The sequence below is a fragment of the Juglans regia genome, chromosome 16 (assembly GCF_001411555.2).
Source record: "Juglans regia cultivar Chandler chromosome 16, Walnut 2.0, whole genome shotgun sequence".
In the NCBI taxonomy this organism is placed as follows: domain Eukaryota; kingdom Viridiplantae; phylum Streptophyta; class Magnoliopsida; order Fagales; family Juglandaceae; genus Juglans; species Juglans regia.
Window position 1 is genome coordinate 25922343 of NC_049916.1, and position 20329 is coordinate 25942671.

A 20329-nucleotide genomic window follows, 5' to 3' on the forward strand; every position below is an offset into this window, starting at 1 on the left:
AACCAATTGAATAGTTGCTAGTTTAATAACTGGACTAAAGGTCTCATTGAAATCAATGCCATGTTCTTGATCAAATCCTTTTGCCACAAGCTGTGCTTTGTACCTGTCAATGGAGCCATCAGATTTTTGTTTAAGTTTAAAGACCAATTTATTCCTCACTACTTTCTTAACTGTAGGGCGTGGACATAAAGTCCATGTGTTATTTGTTAAAAGAGCTGTGAATTCAGCCTGCATAGCATCAGACCAGTTCTTATCCTTTACTGCTTGAGAGTAAGTTTTTGGTTCTAGAGGAAGAGTAACTATTGACAAAGCTTGAAGATGATGTTTAGTGGAGTAAAAAACTTTGTAGTCGGGAAACTGTTTTGGCTTTAAGGAGTTTGTTTGTGACCTGGTAACCATACGAGAAGGTAGGGAGGGATTAGGTTTTGTAGGTGAAGGTAGAGTAGCAGGAGAACTGGTGGGAGAATTGGATGGAGTCAAAGACACAGGTGAGTGATCTAATGAGGACTCAAAAGGAGAATCAAATTCTGTTGGGACCACTGCATGAGATTGAATGTAAGAAGCAGGATTAAGAGCATTGAAAGGAAGAGAAAGATCAATAGAAGAACCAAAGATGGGAAGAGACAAACTCATAGCAATGGGAAGTGTGGAACCAGGAGTAGCAATCTCTGCACGCCGAGTAAGCATGTCTTGTGCTGCAAAATTCAGTTCATCAAACACCACATGTCTTGAGATATAAACAAGACCATAATGAGGATCCAAGCAACGATGGAGCAAAGGGGTAATATTGGGAATAACAAATGTAGTGGAGGAAGCACTTGAAGAGGCCATATAGGATCGGGTGGGGTGAGCCAGAAGGCTCTGATACCAAGCTAGAAGAATTGAGGAGGCTGGTTCAAGTGATACTAGCTTGATATGTATTGATGTATTTATAATGATCTTTACATATTTGAATACAGAGATAAGATAAAACATTTGAAATACAAAGTTTAAATATTACAACAACTGGATAAATGCAAACTATTATTCCTAGAATTTCTGCATAGCTTTTGGAGCTGATTGAAGTTGATCTCTAGAGTCAGATTTTGTTATGCATTATTTATCTTGTCTAACACAAATAAGGGGGAGAAATCGAAGGGAGGGAGACGTGGAGATGAAGGGAGACGTGGGTATTGGTTTTGATATGAAATGCACCATTTTACAACAAACACAAAACGGTACGCTTCATTTTTCACATCAACCGCGGTTCCCCCGCGCTTAAGCAACCCAACTGTATTTAGTTTTTTTCATTTTCCAAACCTCCGATCCCTAATAAGATTGGCAAATTGAGGTGTTCATTTTCGAGTTCAGAAAACTTCAACCTTATAGATGTTGTCGAACTTGTCGTACATGAAGCGAGTGATGATGCTGGTTTTATCGATGGATTGGTCACCCAAGAACGTGAGCTAAGTGTAATAATTGTGATTTCAGCTTCAAATTTTGTTTGATATCCTGAAATTCAAGTCGGCACTGAGGTTTGTAACTTGAATCGCTCCAGAGCTGTAGGTAATTATTTAATTATATAATAATTGAAAACTATCTATTATATTTGTTGTAGGTAATTATTTAATATTATGTCTAGAGAAGTGGAGAAAATAATGATAAAAAAATTATAAATAAAAGTTGTCCTGTTTATTGTTTATAGCAGAGTTAACTTTTAAGAATAATGATACATGCATAACTTTTTCAACAACCACGTTAATTTTTTAATTTATTTTATAAAATATACCAAACTTAATATGAAAGATTATTTATCCTATGATCGTCCTAAAATCTACCGTAACTACGAACAGGAAGGTTGCTTAGCTGCACAGATACTTCCGGTGGGAAGTAGTTGCAAATAATTTAGCTGTACGCTGAATCATCATTTAAGACTTTAGGCTTCGTTTGGAAGTTAAATTCATCTTAATTTATTATTATAATTTTTTTAAATTTTAACATAAAATATAATAAATAATAATATTTTAACAAGATTTTATCATCTCAATTTAATTCAATTTAACATCCAAACCCACCCTAAGTCTGATTTGAGAAAAAAATATTGAGCCTGATTGTAAAGGAAAAACCCGAAAAAGGTTATATATTATAGTTATTTGTTTTATTTACTTTAGGAAAATTTAACTTAAAATCAAACTTGAAACCATCAAAGAAGAGTGAAAGCACTGCTAGACTGCTAAAGGCCCAACAATCGAATGTATCATCGTACCCAAAAATGCTTCAGGCACGACGTTGTGCATGAATTGACATGGCTTGGTCAACAGGTCATTGTTGACTGCTTATGTGGCATGTCAAGGCATATCATTTGATATCTTTACGATTTTAAAAGCATTTTTATTGGTTGGATCAAATGAGAAGATTGGCTAAAATTTATATAATTGATATAAAAAAATTTCACATTAAATTAAACAAATCTAAAATAATTTATATTTTTACTACAGTGATTGATGAAAGATGGAAAACTATAATTGATTTACCAAATATTAAAATATTAATTTTTCACTTAAAATAAATGTTAAAATATTAATTTCTCACTCCAAACAAAAATACTATTTGGTTTGTAATTAAGAAATTTAGATGAGTTTAATCAAATATTTGTTGTTATTAGCATTAAATGACTTTTGAAAATATGATTTTTTAAATATTAATTTAATTAAAATATAATTATTATTAACATTTAATTAGTAGAGCTACAAAATGTAATAAAAATAAATTAAATAAAAAATTATTAAATTAATAATATTTTATTATTATATAGAGAGTGAATAGATAATTCAATGTGGAGATTAAATGGAATAGACAAATGTAAAAAAGTGTGATATTGACTAAATTTTGAATATGAATTTGGCCAAGCCAATGAGCATTGGCATTAGTTTAGCCAAATGCCTTTTCATCTTCAAATTAAGCTAAATATCATCTACATTTGGCCCACAATGAATTAGTCAAATTGATTTCATCTAAAATATGAGCTACAATAATTCTATCATTCTTTTCAAATATCAAATATATTGTATCAAGTCTAAATATATTTTTTAATATATTTTGTGATTATTATATTATAGATATGAGCTTTTTATGGATTGTACATATGAAATTTTTATCTATATATGAGATTTTACCATATATATACATATGAGATTACTAAATTATAAATTGTTGGATTGTGAAAATAAAAATGAATATAATTGTTGGAAGTTATTAAAGATTATGAAACATAAAATAAAATAAGTAATTAAAAAATAAAAAGTAATTAAAGAAATATAAATAATAAAAAATAATAAAATTTTATTATTATAGAGAATATGATGACTAATCCAATGTAGAATTTAAGTGTTAAATGATTAGCTAAAAGTTAAAAAGTTACATATTCTTCAAATTTTGAAGATTGGGATGACCGATCCAATGCTAATGCTAGTGAGTTTAATTTTGAAATAAGCCCCCGCCCAGAAGAAGAAGAAAAAAAAAAAAAATCACCCATCAACATAACCTTCCACCACGATCGAAGTTGTAAATGAAGTATTAAGACAATCTTCAAAGATTAAAAAAAAAAAAATGGCCAAGATATCAAAATTTAATCCAGCTACAGGAAGTGCAGCTACCTAAAGCCATGCTACTTCAATCATGTCCTTGATAACTAAATTAATACAGCAAACTCTCATAAATTCAGAATACTTAGCGATTTTGTGATAGCTTCACCCTCATTAGGACTAGGAGGCTCCATGAATTGCAGCTGTAGCATACATCCCCAGACCCTGAGTCTGTGGCGCAACATATCCATAGGCACCATAGCCTTGCCCTCTGCTGTGACCCCCATTCCACTGGTTACTGGGATCTGCTCTCCACTGCCAAGCCCCATGTAAATAAGAAATCAGATGTGCAAGATAAACTGGTCAGAGGAGAGATATTGTGGAGGGGGAGGAGGTGGTCAGGGGTTTATGCTTACTGTTAACTGTTAACTGTTAACCATCTGCTAATTACGATCTTACCTGCTTGCTTGCTGGACTGCGGCCCCAAGAAAGACGAACCGTTTGCTTGCCAATGACTGTTCCACTCAAACTTTGCATGGCATCCTCAGCATTCTTTCTACGGCCACAGACAACAGAAGGGGGTAAGTACACAGTAACTTCAATGAAAACTCAAATATAACGATTCTGTTGTCATCCAGAGGCAAGGACCTTCATGACCTATAGCATCTCCTTTGCTCTAGTGCTTTTGAATAAGTTAAACCTTAGACCATTCCCAAAAGAACATAACGCACTATAATTAATTCAGATAATTTATTTGATACTTTAATGCTTAGTTATTTATAATTTATGTCCAAAGACAAAAAAAAACTCTAAGACAATAGAGTACCTATTGGAAAACTGCACAAATCCACATCCCTTTCCAACTGGTATTTTCACAGAGACAATCTCGCCAAACTGGGAAAATGGCTGCCGAAGATCTTCGTCACTGACATCAGAGTCTAGCCCTCCAACAAAGATCTACAAGCGCACTTAATTATACGCATATAGTCTATAAAGTTTGAGATAGGTCACATAAAAGGGTTTCAAATGGACTTACAGTTGTGTTATTTGACTCGCCATCAGATTGAGAACCTTGTATGACACCATTTGATGCTTGCCCACCAGCTAACACCAAGGCTATATAAGGAAAATCAGAATACGATTTTCAAATCAAAGCCCAATTTCAGAGAGTAAGACATAAAGTACTCTGCATTTAGAAGATAATCTCTATAAAGTACACAGCATGTAGATAATAATCTTTTTTTTGATACGTTGTAGATAATAATCTTGAGAAAGTTATAGTTAAATAAATCAGCACCTAGTGTCAACAAACAAAAAATGCAAAGAACACAGTTTCATCCGGTGAATGATCCACTGACATATAACACGAAAATATTACACATATATATATATAGAGAGAGAGAGAGAGACAGGGGGGGGGGGCAGCTGCAAAATATTCCAGATAAGAAACATGAAATGATTTTATTGACCACCTTTGCAAGATCAATTTGAACATTATTCATCTCCTCGGGCCAAACAATAACATGTGGCAATCAACATGTTTCATAGAGCAGGAGTTCCCAATAGACATTGTACCAGTAGTAGATACTGGAATGGCCATACCACCATAGCTAATTTGTTCGAGAATGAGTAATTGTTAGCATATGTTAGCATAAAGGAATTAATTCCCAAAGAATAGGTCAACTAAACAGAAAACAAGGAGATGATGGCTTAAAAAGTTAAAGTACAAGCAAACGAGCTCTAACTCAAACGCTACCTTCTTCCTCATAGAAATAGAGTCGAGGAAGGTTGATAGGTTCAAAACTCATCAGATGCCTAAGTTACCGATCAGAAATAGAATATTAAATCTATAGAAGAAATGATGGCAGCTGAATCAATTGAGTAAAGGCAATTTCTGGAAAAGAACTAACTTCTTGTACAAAATGGAGAGCACTAGAGCTGCATTTTTCACCATAAAGCAGTCGAGGAAGTAGTAGTATTTGCTGTCATTGTTGCAATGGATGAATGAGGAAGAGAAGAGAAGATGTAGCTCATTAAGGATGTTATGAGTACCAAAAGATGAACTAGGCAACATTACGAGACTTATCACCAGTGATATCAACAGGATTTCAACGAAAACAATCAGCAACGCACAAATGACATTAATAAAACTTCCAACCATTTGGGATGAGGCCCACTTCCATTAGTTTGGAGAAGGATTCATGTAGCTGAGGCTAATCAGGTATCAAAGCTCAGTTGAGTGAGTGCATTGAGTTTTGGAGGGGAACCAAGAGCAAGTAAGGAAACGAAGCTAAGTTGGCGGCCACCAAAGATATTATAATGATTGTTACGATGATAACACTTCCAATCCTTGTGCTCACCATGAGTAACAGAGAAACAGCAAACATTTATTGAACAGAGGACTGACTAGCATGTAATTTCCTCAAGAAAATTCAAAAACAGATAGTAATGAAGAGTATATATGTCATTTCTCTCTTTTTTTTTTACTGCTTTAACTGTTTCCTTTTTGGGTGGAGGGTTACAATGATGTAAACAATATGTTGACGGTGAGATGTTGACAGTAAGATGACTAGGTCAAGCAGAAATGACTATATTAAGAAACACTGAAGCCACGGACCTACATAGAAGATTAACACCATAAATCTTACAAGCGTTAAAAAGAAGAAGATGAAAGGTCTAAAAGATACCTTGTGAGGAGTACTGTTGTTGATGTCCAGCTGATTTTTTGGGGGTTGCAACACCTAAGCGCATGGGCCGACTTGAACAATACATGCCGTTCATTTCAGTAATAGCCCTTGACCTCTCATTTTCATCACCAAACCTAACAAATCCATAACCTTTTGAACGACCAGTATTTGAATCAATTACCACCTTCGCTCCTTTAACAGATGGATATCTAGTAGCAAAGGTTTCCTGCAACATGGCATCTGTTACATCTGCTGCCAAATCCCCAACAAATAGGGATAGTTCAGAACCAGCATCTGATCGTTTATCTCCCGCACCAAAGGTCGCCCAATTTAGACGGAATGGCTGCTCTGTATTTGGCATCATTGCACCATTATAGGTCTGCAAAAATTTCTCGGCAGTAGCATGAGAATAGAACTCAACAAAGCCATACCCCTCTGATTGACCAGTCTGCTTATTGCGTATGACCTTTACTGAGATTACCTGCAAATTTTGTGGCATCGAAAGTCAGAAAGCAAGGGTGTAATGAAAGGTGGTATAAAGTCATACATAGAAGTTAGAGAGAGAGAGAGAGAGAGAGAGTCAAGAGGTGCAGTCCTCAGCGTACAATTACTACAACTGCAAGCCAGAAGCGGCATTAGAGGCAATTAAATCAATAGTACCCACATCTATAGAATGGGTCAAGGAATTTGATAAAGAAGCCAATTCAGTTGTGAAATATCTTCAGCATAATAAAACCTGAATTAGTGCTAATTCGTATAATTAAGGACACTGCTGCATTTCCTCCTCTCTCTACATTCGTAAAATTAGCAGTGCCAGTACTATTGTTGTAATTCCAAATATCCATAGTGCAATATGCGGTACATAGCAGAATAATAATGTGTATAGGATATCCCGACTAATAATCTGTGTACACATCGGCACATCGCAATCTTCCGCATTAGATTTGAGTATCATATGACTTGTAACGACAGGTTATGATACGATTTGATCTTATGTAATTTCAAATATTCATTCTCAATTTCCACACAAACCCATAAGAGGCTCATTGTAACACCCCTCTTCCCCAACTTATTATCATTAAACACACAAGAACTTCCCCTTCACTCTAGATTAAAAAGGGTCAATTACCATCATCGTGCCAAATACTTAAAATTTTTCAATTTTCCAGTGAGCCTGTAAAATTCCCAACATGTATCAGAACCCACAGACTTTACTACAACTCAATTGGATTCAATCACTATCCACAGATTCTTCAAACGTTCATACAAAACACAGTTGCATACGTTTGAGTGTGTGTGTATATATATATAAAATAAATATATAAACAGAGAGAGAGAGAGATGACCTCGCCAGTGTGACCAAAGCAGTTGTGGACGTAAGCTTCGTCCATCCAATGGTGGAGGTCACCGATCCAAATGGTCTTGACCTCGTCCGGGGAACCCAGATGCTTCTGATGTTGATGCTGCATCTGAGCTTGCTGCTGCTGATAATGATGAGGAGGAGGAGGGGCGTAAGGCAAGTAATTGTACATCATCATCTGCTGCTGCTGCTGCATAAGCGCCATGGCCGCCGCCGGGTATTGCATGGCCATCCACTGCTGCTGCTGTTGCTGCTGCGATTGCATCCATTGCTGCTGTTGCTGCTGCGTGTTCAAATCACCGCCGTTCGTTGACTGCGCCATGCTCTCTTGTCTTGCTTCTCTCTCCTTCTTTTTCTCTGTCCTGAGGTTTATGATGCGCGTGTAAGAGAGAGAGAGAGAACGAGCAAGACCAGGGGAGAAGCTAGAGAGAGAGAGAGAAGGTTGAAAACGGTTTAAGGAAGCTTTAAAAGGAGGCGGCGGATCTGGGTCCTCCCTAGTGCTGAGCGGTAGACAGTATAGAAATTGAGAACCCTCCCCACCCCCTTGTTTACACCGTCAGCAACGCGGCTGACGCGTGGGACCCCTTATCGGCGAGGCCCACCATCGTATTTGACGGTGTAGATTCAATCATCATGCCTCTACCGTCCACTTCAGGACTTTTATATTCAACCTTTTATAGCTCGGTAAAACTGGTTATCCTCTAATTTTGTTTTCGCAAATTAATAATAAGAATGTTTGATGTTGAAGTCGTAGTTTTCCTTCTTTATTTTAAATAAATTTTATTTTTTATGATATTGCTAATTTATTTAATACATGATACATGATAATATCTCTTCTAATTAATAATATTTTATTTATAAATCAACGTGAATAACACATCTAACAAAACGTTTAATTTAAATCTTACGAATCAAAATTTATCATTTATAATAATATATTTTATACACCGGCTTAACTTATAAATAGAATACAAAAACTCTTCGATCAATAATTGAATTGAAGAAAGAATCAGTCAGCTAAAAATGTTTCTATCAAGTAGTTTATATAATTAATTCATTGACGAAGGAGATACAATTTGGTAATTTTATCAATATAGCGCTGGAGATATAGAAAGAGTCAGAGGCGTTCTCCAAAGAATTAGAAACTCTTTGGCCGTTTGACAAGCTCATGGATTCATCTTCATCTCCACCAACGAAAAGTTTTTATATTTTTATTTTTGAATTTGAAAACGGCTCGTGGTTTGGTAAGAAATTGGCTGTCTAGACCCTACATGTCGCGTTTACCAGTCAAACGTGGCCATCTGGAACAACCTTTGAACGCATGTTGACTATTCATGTAACCAAATGATCACGTGCCAAACTTCTTAGCTTGGTAGATGTTATGGAATTCAAATTGCTTTGCCTTCAAGGATGCTCTATCTGTTTTTAATTTGCAACCAACTCACTCCACTGCAAATAACAATTATGGCCTGCATTAATTCCAAAAAATAAAAATAAAAATAAAAATAAAAACATTAGTTATAGAGTAGAACTTCTATTCTAATATCATGTTAACTCACGGTTTGATTTCAAAATTTAAGCCGATAAAAAGACATAACTTTAACTATTCTAATTACATTCTAATAACACGAGCAAATTACATACAACTTTCCCTCGAAATCAGATTCTCCTGTATTACACAACATTCAAATCCTTAGGGACACAAAATTTCCTCAGTGAACTAGCACTTCTCTTTCTTGATCAGCTCATATACAACCCCAGTTCATCCAGAAAGAGAGAGGGAAGAAAAAAAGAATCAATAGAATATTATTAGCTGGGATCACAAAGAACAAAGAAGCTGAAAGCAAAATGCAAGTGAGGTGTCCTGTTGGCAAAACTTCTCAAGGATAAAAAGAAAAATGGTTAGAGAAGGGTGCATGGTATATACATCACCCGCACAGCCGCAAATGCTTTACTTTCGATAATCTGCATGCAGGAAACTCTCGTAATGAGTCCCCTTGAGCGTCTTTTGGACATCATCCCAATTCGTAATCTGACTAGATATGGATCCTTTGTGTATCTTCACCTGACGACTCGTTAATTGCCTACGTGGAACCTTCAGGAAATCTTGAATATCTATCAACTTCTGCAAACATGTAAACCTTTAGAGGGTATTTTCGAATCTTCATTTTCACTTTTGAGTGCAAACGTTGAACCTCAATTTAGAGGTATAAATAGATTGATAATGCGTACACTATCTATCATAAACAGTTAAGTTAAAGCAGCTATGTGCTGATTAGTTAAGACTTACAGTATTGTTTTTTACTACATCCTCATAGTATACAATGATGTGCTGGGTGCTCTTGAAGTACTCCAAAGCTTTGGCAGTTGTTTCTTCTACTTGCTTCAGATTGGGTATCAGCAACGTTGCATTGATCATAGGCTTGTAGTTTGCAAGTATCTCTGCCTGAAATCATTTCTCTTAATAGGTTGTAGGTTGAAAATATTATATATGAAACCACAATAAACAAATTCCGAAAAAAGGAAGTTGAAAGCCTTGCGCGTGAGAGAGAGAGAGAGAGACCTCATGTGGTGAATGCACATGAGATTTGTGGGTTCCATTTAAAAGCTTAGCATCACGATCGTACAAATTTGCCAAAACTGAAATCATTCTACGCAAAAGATTCCTTCGAAAGAGAAATATAACTGAAACTCCCCATGCATTGAAGTACTCTACTATTTCTGCATGATGCTGCATCAAACCCTACAATAATACACCAATATAAAGTAAATCTATCATAAAACAGACCAGTATAACATGCATACCGTTTTGTGTGTTTAACTACAAAATGCTACCAGACCAAATGTAAGTAGCAAAGTACACAGAAACTCATCTGCACAACATGTCTTATACAAACACATAATTTTGCACCCCCAAAAGAAAAGCTCACACATTGGGAACTTTATTCTAAGTAATAATTCTGAATTAGTTCCCAACTACTGAGACCCCACAAGATCTGGAGGATTGCCTACTTGTTGCTAAGGTTTTCATTCACCAACACTAGTCAGAAGCTAGTCCAATCGTGAAAACTTATTTCTTTCTTCCTGGTACGCTACAAAATGAACTCAAATGTATTTTGAACCCATAACCTTACTCTCCATCCTTTACTCATAAGGAATGAAATATCATTTGAGCTAAAGCTCGTTGGCTCAGATTTTCTAAATTTCACCCTTTTGTCTTCTGCCTACCAGGAGTAAGGAAAGAAGGAATATTCAAAAGCAAAGCAAAGGCCTTTTCATTTGGTATTTATAAGAAAGACACAAGAAGGATAAGTCCATAACTTGCCAGATAGAGCGATAAAATGTAATAGAACACATTCTTTTACTTTTTCAGAAAAAAAGTTATCCCATTTCCTAAGAAAAACTGGGTAAGTTTGAATTTAAATCTCTTTGGCAGCATCAACACTAACCAGCTCTGTTGTGTTAGTATTACTTCATGATGCACAGATACTGCACCACTATGACAGATCCAAGTGTACATCTTTTTTATCCAAGAAACAAACAAAAAAGGGATCAGAATGTCATCATCATATTGAATTGTTTATCCATAAAAACAACTTCTAACTACGAGGATTTAGAATGGACAATGAAGCATTATATGTACGTACATACATACATAGATACATATATATAATTTAGCATATCTTAAGTAGAACAGTATGGATTAGGCTCTTGAGTTTAACCAGAAAACTGAGCTTGTTTTGTAGTTTACAACCATAGCAAATGCATTGAACAAGAGAAATCTGAAAATTCTGCTACCCTGAAAACAATGTATTTGAAGACCTATTGGGTTGAGAATGAATTTGATTGCCAATACAGAGAAGAGTGGAGGGGAGGGAGCCTGATCTTTGGTTGACTTGGGTAGGATGCAGGATCATGGACTTTTGGTTTGAAGAAACAGAAATGTCCATGGTTAAAGAGGGTTGATAGAGTTCACTTTCTTGTCACCATAATCATGCACATAAAAAATAGAACTATCTTCTAGGGACATTAGAACCTATATGGAAATTTCAATAGCTGTTATAATATGTGTAAGCATAAAGGAAGATGAGTATCTAAGGAGACATAAGCATCTGCTCCACACAAGGAAATGTACATCAATAGATGCACGCTATGTCCCCTCACTCCTCAGCCAAAAAAATAACATATCTAATTTGCAGAAAGTATAGATTGAATAATAGAGAGACGTCACTCACCTGATTAAGCATCCACTTTAGGCCAACTGCAGCTGTGCACTCGTTCTTTGAGGCACTACTGAGCCAGTCAAGATTATAAATTTTATCCAAAGTTTCAACAATAGTTGAAATATTACTTCTCCTAACTTTAACAGAGAAAATCTCCCCATTGGAGCTTATGTTAGTATGATTGTTTAACAATGTCTCAAACCATCCACTTCCAGATCTCTGAATTGACAAAATGACGAAATATCGAACAGGATTACATGCACATTCAGCCCTAATTAGGCACCAAAAAAGTAAGTTCATATCAGTGAAATGTAACTAGTACCCGAAGACAAGATTAAACAGGTAGCAATTACCTGCTATAGGTTTTAGGTATAGGGTAGTGAACATAAGGAATTTCCCATGGTTCGATTTGAGGTTCTGGACATGGCTTTTGAATCACTGGGACATCAAGAAATCCGGCCCTGCCGTGAGTGCTAATTTGCTTTAGACAAATTGAGCATATATACACGCCACACACCATTGTAAAGACGAAGACGATCATCCTAAGCACCAATGTAGATTTCTTGGGGGTCTTTATTGCAATAATATCCTGTAATTTACCAACTGACTGATGTTAAAAAGCTTATCCACGTAGCAAGAGAGAAAGTACGAGAATCGACCAAATTGGATCAACAAAAGCCTGAAATTGACAACCCCGCCTGACTGAGTACCCAGACGTTAAATCATCACAGGAATATATGACATGGGTCTAAATGCCTTGCTTCTAGGAACAACAATTCAAACATGATTGAGCTAAAGATAGGGCAAATTGATTCCGTACAAATAAGAAAACAAAATACCCATAAAGGCTTAGTTTGTTGCAGAAGAGAAGAAGATATATCATAAAAATTCAGCTTGCTTCAGCTTGAAATTCATTGATAAAAGCAAAAGCCGAAAACATAGGAAATAAAAACAAAAAAAAAAAAAAAAATGTTTGACTACCCAACACATGGATCGGACAGTTCACATGCTTCCCATTAAAAACAATCAGAACACAAGGAATCTTATGCCGAGTATTCTATTATCACCAAATTAAGCAAAACAAAGAGACATGCAATTCACTACAAAAATATAAATGTATTAAAGACAATATTGCCATAATGAAAATACTGACCTTGATGAAGGAAAACGGATTGCCAGCCATTGTATTGAAGCTCAAGGAAGCGGAAGAAAAGGCATTTGGCAGCTCCTTTCTCCTTTATTATTCTACGGCTTTATCTCTCATTTTTGCCCATAAAATGAAAGCCTGAAAAAACAAGAAAAAGAAAATACAAGAGAGATAGAGAGAGGTGTTTGATAGGTATGAGTATCTTCTCGTGTGCAGAACAAAATGATTAGATGCTTCGACCGTTGCACGTTCTCTCCCTCTCTCTCTCTCTCTCTCTCACTCACTCATCTATTCTCTCAGAATTCACACCGACTGCGCGCAATCTAAGCCTCGGTAATTTTTTTTTACCCTAAGCGTCGGTAATTTGGCATGCGAAATGATTAAACACTCCGATGAATACGTATTTTTATAATAAAAAATTATATTCAATATCCTCACAATATATATCAAACATTATATTTATTTTTATAAAATAAATAAAAATATATTTTTATAAAATAAATAATAGAACTATTTTATAAAATATCTTATAATTTTATAAAAATATTCTCATTTTACAATACAATATATATGCGTTAAGAAATTAGAAATGTGCAGTGAAATATATTGTGCGCCTGTCGTTAGTAATTTGGTATACGGTTCGAACCAACACGCGCGGAGAGGAAAGAGAAAAGGAAATGAGATAGATCATTGAACGGCGTCGTTCTGAATGGGCTGCCCTACATTTCCCCACTGAAACGGTACGGCGTTGACTGATTATTTTGAAGTTAATTGCTTCGCACATAAAGCTCTTTAATCAATTGTTTAGTTACAACCCCAACCCTATGTTTCCTTGACCTTTTGGTTTTGCTTCCTCTACAATTTTCCCATCATCCCTTATGTTTCTTTCAATAATTGAATCCTTCATCGTTTCAAAAAAAAAAATTTTGAATCCTTCATATGGGCCATGGGTCAACGGCCCATTATCCATTCTAGAGTTTCTTCAGATTCCTAAGGTTGTTTTCTCTTCATCCATTACTCTATTTATGGTTCACTTTTTTGAACATTGTACTCGGGCTGACTCTCTTATCCCTTTGATATGGGCCCTTTCGGGGCCATTGGCCCAAACAAAATTAATGGCATTTGACAGAACTCGATGCATCCGAGTGGCTAAAATATAAATCGTTTACTTTTTTTAGTCACGTAATGATTGCAATTTGCTTGTGTTTTTTTTTTTTATCGTTTTGTTTTTAAAAACTTTTCAATTTATTTTATCTCATCACATTTAATTATTATATTTTTTTTTAAATTCTCATATAAAATAAAATAAATAATTTAATTTTTTTAAATCTTAAAATAAAAATAATATTAAAAAAATATATTCTAAAAATAATTTTTTTAATTTTTTAATTTTAATCTCAACTCTTTTCATTTCAATTACGAAAACAAACGAGACGACCTCAAGCGAAGTTCAACTTTAGATCAATTACTTATAGTTATATTCTATTTATCATAGATATTGGTTTATTGATAAAAGACTTACTTCCGTATAATTTGACAGGTAAGAAGTCGTAAATTTAAATTTTAATAATTACAAATTTACAATTATGAAAATATGATATTAATGTACATTATCCCTACTCACCGACTTCGCACTTGGAGCTAAAATTTGTCTTTAGTTGGGCGTACGACTCCCCATCATTTAGGTCCCATGCAAGGGGTTTCAAATAAGCAAAGCACTATAACATACAATTATGGTTAAAGCAAGTCCCTTCTGCTTGTGCACTCTTCGTCCCCTACCGTGTTCTGTTTGTTATTCCCATCTTCAAACTCTCTCTTTTCAAGCCAATGAAAAATGCCCAGTGTCCCAAAAGCTGTATCTTCTTCCTACGAAAGACCCATACCCGAGTTCCGAGTTCCACCATTACAATTTTTGATCTTGAAATCCCTGCTTTGCAATCTCATCTTTGACTTCGTATCTACATGAGTTCCTTCAATTTTTCGCTCCAAAATCATATACATCTGACTCCCAAAAACCCAGCTCTAAGTTTAGGCATACCTTTTTATTATTATTATTATTATTCATCCATGTCCATCTAAAGCACCAGACCTATATGAAATCCACCATTAATATTTAGGTGATTAAACTCTATACCCAAGTCACTTATTTAGAACGCCTACTTCTTTTTGGCTTGAATTGCCCATTTTCAGAAATTGAATCGAGTTGTGCAGTTTTATGATTTCAAACCAGAAGTGGAGTTCTAAATCGGAAGATAAATGGAAATTTTTTTAATTTTATTTTATTCTATTTTTTGTAATTTGGAGGTTACCACCTTACCCAGTGTAGACTGCTTCTCACAGTTGAACTTCAAACCAAAATGAACTCAAAATTAGAACTTTAATGGATCTGTTAGCTGAATTTTGACGCAGAACGAAAAATGCAGTAACCAAAATGGCGGTTTGGAGCTTTTAGGGGAAAATGAAAGATTTGTCCTTCCCTAACCATGGAGATTAAACAAGAGTCACTCTTCAAAACACTAGAAGAAATAGGTGTAGGGCGAATCAAGAATTTCTTAAATGTTTCGGACCGTACCCTGTCCTTCCTCTTTTACGCTGTTAGATTTTTGGTGTTCTGAACACTACATCATCTTCGCTTTCCACCCTGCATAATGGGGAAAAAAAACAGGGACAGCAAAAACAGAGACGACAAAATGGCAGAAAGTTATGCTATTACGAATAACACTACAGTTTCTGACAAATTTTCTTTGAAACAGGAGATAACTTGACAGATATAAATTTTAAATAGATCTTTTATAAAATAATAAATCTTATTAATAAATAATAATTTTTTTTATAATTTTTTAAAATATAATCTATTTTTTTTATAAAAATTGATATAAAACTTTGTTTATTTAAAACTTATTCAAATCATTTCTCTAACTTGATTGTTGGCCATGCGGATCGACCCCTTTATAATACGACAGAAAATCCCAGCTACCAGCGATTCCAGCCCCAACAACATTTTCACCTGAATTTCCAGGTTTGACTCCAAAACTCCGATTCTAATGTTGTTTTTCCTCTTTCTTTTCGAATGAAGGTTCAAATTATTATAATCTTACTGCTATTTTCACAGAATGGCAAAATATATTGACAGATCTACCAATCTTATCTAGCCCTCCCATTTTGCAATGCAGACTGACGGGTATGAACTGCAGTTAGGCGACGATGCGATTCCACGTCAAAAGAAAACGGCAAAAAATGGAAGTAGCTCAAACAAGACCATATTATATATGTACCTAATCCCACTGCTAACTTCTTATTGGAAACCCTAAATATCGTCGAGTTTGTTGTTCCGATCAACACCTCGTACTAACTACATACTTACACGAATGGAATCATCAAGAAACGATGAGATAACCCACGAGTTCTTCCCCTTCTTCAAAGTTTTCAAAGATGGTCGTGTGGAAAGATTCATGCTTTCTGATACCCAGAAAGTCCCTCCTTCTGATGACCCACGCACTGGCGTTCGATCCAAAGATGTAGTCATCTCGTCCGAACCCCAAGTCTCTGCGCGTATTTTCTTGCCCCAAATACCCGAACCGAACAAGAAGCTACCTCTCCTTGTTTACATCCATGGAGGAGGGTTTTCCATTGAATCCGCTTTCAATCCTGGTTACCACAAGTTTGTCAGCGCTCTCTCGGCCAAAGCCTCAGCCATAGCCGTCTCGGTGGAGTATAGGCTAGCCCCCGAGCACCCGATACCGGCGTGTTACGAGGATTCGTGGGCCGCGCTTCAGTGGGTGGCATCCCATGCAAATGGAGATGGTCCCGATCCGTGGTTGAATAACCATGCGGACTTCCGGCGGGTTTTTTTGGCGGGCGACAGTGCCGGGGCAAACATTTCGCATCAACTGGTCGTTCGTCTCGGGTCATGCGGTTTGCCCGGTGTAAAACTGTCTGGGATGGCTTTGGTGCACCCGTACTTTGGAGGTACGGAGGATGACAAGATGTGGCTGTACATGTTTCCGGAGAATAGAGGTCCGGAGGATCCTAGGCTGAAACCAGCCGCAGAGGATCTAACCGGGCTAGGATGTGAGAGGGTGCTGATTTTTGTGGCTGCAGAAGACCATTTAAGAGAGAGGGGGACGGGTTACCATGAAGACTTGAAGAAAAGTGGGTGGAAAGGAACGGTGGAGATCGTGGAACATGAGGAGGAGGACCACGTGTTCCATCTGAGAAAGCCCAACTGCGAGAAAGCTTTAGATCTCGTGGACAGGTTGGCTTCCTTCGTCAAGCAAGGCTAGGAGCATGTAAAATTTTATTGGAAAAAAACTTATGGATTTTATGAGATTTGTAAAATAGTGGGACTTATTATAAGTATCTATCAGAAGTATGTCTATATTTAGAGAGTTTTTTTGGAGATGTTTTTATCGAAGGAGAGTATAAAATCTTACTACCACTTTGGCCTCTTGTAATTTTTTTCGAGGATTTGATTGTGTCTTTTTTTTTTCTTTTTGGTTTTTATTGTAGTCCTTAGGTGTCGTGATGTAATCACGATTTTCCTCTGTCATAAATGAGGACTTATCAATAAAATTGAGATACCATCATCTTTTTAAAAAAAAAAAATATATGAATTCTCTTTTTATTAATTATAGACTCATGTCAGCTAAAAACCTAGTGGTTTTGATGGATGATTGAATGTATGCTTTGTTTTGAGAGGGGGTTGGGTATGTATTAAGAAAAAATATAAACAAGTTCTTCTGCTTGAATTTAAGAGTCTCAAAGTGTGAGAAAAATAGATATCTATATAAAACAAGCATTAATACTTATAGTTTCTCATGTCAAATTTTCGATCCCAATATATATTTATCTCTCACCTAAAGAAATTAAGAATTTAAGATTGTGTTTTGAGCATAATATATCAGTTACTAACTTCAAGTTATAATATGGCATCTCATTGAATGGAAGGATATATTAATTATAATTTATATCACTAAACAGAGAGTTGAAACACCTTTTGAACTTGAAAAATGTGAGAATTGGTGGCTTTTATTTATTGCATGTGATTATGATATATTAAGAACTTGATTTCATTTCACTACTATTATTTTTCATCTCATTTTATTTGGAACCAAAAGTGACCTTAAACAGGCGTTCTATTCAATGTCCAATGTTATAAACGTGTAAATAAATATAAATCCTCACCGAACGTGAAAGTCCGCTAGCATCCAAAGGAAGGCACTTTAGCCTATTTATTTGTCTATCATCTCAGAAGTCTTGTTCGAAGAAAATTCGAAGGGTGGAAAATGAATCAGCCCCTCTCTTTATCTCTCTCTTCCTCCCTCTCTTTATCTCTGATTCCCTCCAAGTTTTGTATACCCCGGAGGAGACCCGGCGTTCTCCACTCGAATGCGCATGCTTCGTCTGCTCTATCTCTATCCAACCCTGTCCTTTTCAGATCTTCCATAAACCAGAGAAAAGCAAGTCATATCGTAGTTTCTTCTCCTTCTTCTTCTTCTCCTCGTCCTCGTTCTTCTTCCCTTGATATCGATGCAAGCAGCAGTGACATTGCAGTTGACTACTCTCCCTTTATTAAAATCTACAAAGATGGTCGAGTAGAGCGAATGGTAGGCACGGAGGTCGTTCCTCCATCCCTCGATCGCCAAACAGGGGTTGAATCCAAAGACGTCGTTATCTCCCCAGAAACAGGCGTGTCTGCCAGGCTTTACAGACCCAATACCACCAGCCAGACCCGGAAAAAACTTCCTCTCCTTGTTTATTTTCATGGTGGAGGCTTTTGCGTCGACACTGCTTTCTCTCCCCGATACCATAGGTACCTTAACTCCCTCGTTGCCGAAGCCAATGTTGTTGCTGTCTCTGTCGACTATAGGAGGGCCCCAGAACACCCTGTTCCTGTTGCTTACGACGATTCATGGGATGTGCTTAAATGGGTTGCGTCCCATGTTGGTGGTAAGGGTCCAGATGAATGGCTAAAAAACCAGCTTGTAGATTTTGGAAGAGTGGTTTTTGCCGGGGACAGCGCTGGGGCTACTATTGCGCACCACATGGGCTTGAGAGTAGGCGCAGAAGGATTGAGTGGTGTCAAGCTCCAAGGGATTGTGTTAGTTCATCCATATTTCTGGGGCAAAGAACCAATTGGTGGCGAAGTGGCCGAGGCTGAGAAGAAAGCAAAAATCGATGCTTTGTGGCGTTTTATTTTCCCAGCGACAAGTGGGTGCGATGACCCGAACATAAATCCAGCTACGGATCCCAAACTGGGGAGCTTGGGATGTGGGAAAGTGCTGGTTTGTGTTGCGGAGGAGGATTTGTTGAGGGATAGAGGGTTGTATTACCGTGAATTACTGGAGAATAGTGAGTGGGGAGGGGTTGTTGAGGTCATGGAGACATCGGGGGAGGGCCATGTGTTCCATTTGGACAACCCAGATGGTGAAAATGCTGTGGCTATGCTCGACCGGATTGTTTCTTTCATCAATTGGCGCGAGCCCTGAGAGACACAGAAACAACATTGGTTGCAGTACCAGAAAATTGGGTCCATTTGGCTTTGGGTCATGTGCACCCATATGCATGCAAGGGTCGTTGTTTGGTATTTGATTGATATTGAAAGTATATGGTATCTATTCGACTATTCAGCCTGATTGAATGTATAGTGCCTACTAGTCACTCTCCTAAAAGCAAATTGAGCACGTAGTCCTAATAGCAGTTTATTTCAACCACTGGTTTCTTCCAACTCGACTACGACAGATAATCTCAATAAAAGATTATTTAGAAAATTATTATAGTTATAAAGATATTCTATAAAAATAAATTGATAAATTTACATAATTTAATGTAATACGTTAGATCTACTTACAATAATAATAACTTTAAAATTTAACATATCACATCAAGATATAATACTTTTATAAATGACTAAACATTTCTTCATTCACATTGAGCTGATCATGCATTGACTAAGTACCCAATATAATGTCACAAAACTACAAAACCCTTTTCGCATTTACGATTATATTAGATTAATTGAATGGACCGACAGAAGAAAGAAACGTAATTACGTTGAATCCTTTTATTCGCTCGAATCTTTTTTGTTCGATCTCAAGCTAGTTTGCTCACTCTTTTGTTTGATCTCTTCTCCTCCCATATTTTATTGTATTCATTTGGCCATCTGAAAATTATCACTCAGATGATCTTCTTGATGTAGTACTATTATATGATGCCACATAATTTATTAAAATGTCATTTTGATTTTTTTTTTTAATTTTTATAAACTATGTGTCACAACATGATAATGCCACATCAAGGAGGCCATACGAGCGATAAATTTCATATGGCTCAATAATAATCCTCTTTTG

The 20329-nt window shown here is 36.2% G+C and overlaps 4 protein-coding genes across 9 annotated transcripts; 2 read left to right on the forward strand and 2 right to left on the reverse strand.

The window, feature by feature from the left end:
- Window positions 1-3506: 3506 nt before the first annotated feature.
- LOC109006960 (polyadenylate-binding protein RBP47-like) lies at window positions 3507-8121 on the reverse strand. The gene is made up of 6 exons (XM_018986418.2): window positions 7597-8121; window positions 6251-6731; window positions 4600-4679; window positions 4390-4520; window positions 4023-4119; window positions 3507-3878 (listed from the first exon to the last, which is right to left on the reverse strand). Exons 1-6 carry the CDS (start codon window positions 7930-7932, stop codon window positions 3744-3746), a joined length of 1260 nt encoding a protein of 419 aa, XP_018841963.1. The 5' UTR covers window positions 7933-8121; the 3' UTR covers window positions 3507-3743.
- Window positions 8122-8670: 549 nt separating this feature from the next.
- LOC109006954 (nodulation protein H-like) lies at window positions 8671-13254 on the reverse strand. Of its 6 annotated transcripts, none has more exons than XM_018986411.2 (7): window positions 12987-13254; window positions 12187-12422; window positions 11846-12104; window positions 10174-10353; window positions 9901-10056; window positions 9538-9735; window positions 8671-9059 (listed from the first exon to the last, which is right to left on the reverse strand). In XM_018986411.2, the coding sequence occupies exons 1-6, from the start codon at window positions 13014-13016 to the stop codon at window positions 9562-9564; spliced, it is 1035 nt and encodes a 344-aa protein (XP_018841956.2). In that variant the 5' UTR covers window positions 13017-13254; the 3' UTR covers window positions 8671-9059; window positions 9538-9561. The 6 variants fall into 6 exon arrangements, with proteins under 6 accessions (XP_018841956.2, XP_018841955.2, XP_035542312.1 ...); XM_018986410.2 differs by having other exon boundaries at window positions 8671-9079; XM_018986412.2 differs by lacking the exon at window positions 8671-9059 and having other exon boundaries at window positions 9128-9732.
- A 2601-nt stretch (window positions 13255-15855) lies between these two features.
- Window positions 15856-17579, forward strand: LOC109006956 (probable carboxylesterase 12). The gene is made up of 2 exons (XM_018986415.2): window positions 15856-15999; window positions 16154-17579. The coding sequence occupies exon 2, from the start codon at window positions 16349-16351 to the stop codon at window positions 17261-17263; it is 915 nt and encodes a 304-aa protein (XP_018841960.1). The 5' UTR covers window positions 15856-15999; window positions 16154-16348; the 3' UTR covers window positions 17264-17579.
- Window positions 17580-18090: 511 nt separating this feature from the next.
- Window positions 18091-19626, forward strand: LOC109006953 (probable carboxylesterase 7). Its single transcript, XM_035686415.1, has one exon. It carries the CDS (start codon window positions 18266-18268, stop codon window positions 19466-19468), a length of 1203 nt encoding a protein of 400 aa, XP_035542308.1. The 5' UTR covers window positions 18091-18265; the 3' UTR covers window positions 19469-19626.
- The last annotated feature ends 703 nt before the right edge of the window (window positions 19627-20329 follow it).

Excerpts from the sequence above, each read along its gene's own strand:
- LOC109006960 (XM_018986418.2), bottom strand. The coding sequence starts at position 7,932 with ATGGCGCAGTCAACGAACGGCGGTGATTTGAACACGCAGCAGCAACAG. Across the intron at positions 4,680-6,250 it reads ACAACAGTACTCCTCACAAG|CCTTGGTGTTAGCTGGTGGG; the intron begins GTATCTTTTAGA and ends TTCCTTATATAG. Across the intron at positions 4,120-4,389 it reads TTTGTGCAGTTTTCCAATAG|AAAGAATGCTGAGGATGCCA; the intron begins GTACTCTATTGT and ends CTGTGGCCGTAG.
- LOC109006954 (XM_018986411.2), bottom strand. The coding sequence starts at position 13,016 with ATGGCTGGCAATCCGTTTTCCTTCATCAAG. Across the intron at positions 12,105-12,186 it reads ATACCTAAAACCTATAGCAG|GGCTGAATGTGCATGTAATC; the intron begins GTAATTGCTACC and ends GTGCCTAATTAG. Across the intron at positions 9,736-9,900 it reads ATGTAGTAAAAAACAATACT|AAGTTGATAGATATTCAAGA; the intron begins GTAAGTCTTAAC and ends ACATGTTTGCAG.
- LOC109006956 (XM_018986415.2), top strand. The coding sequence starts at position 16,349 with ATGGAATCATCAAGAAACGATGAGATAACCCACGAGTTCTTCCCCTTC.
- LOC109006953 (XM_035686415.1), top strand. The coding sequence starts at position 18,266 with ATGAATCAGCCCCTCTCTTTATCTCTCTCTTCCTCCCTCTCTTTATCT.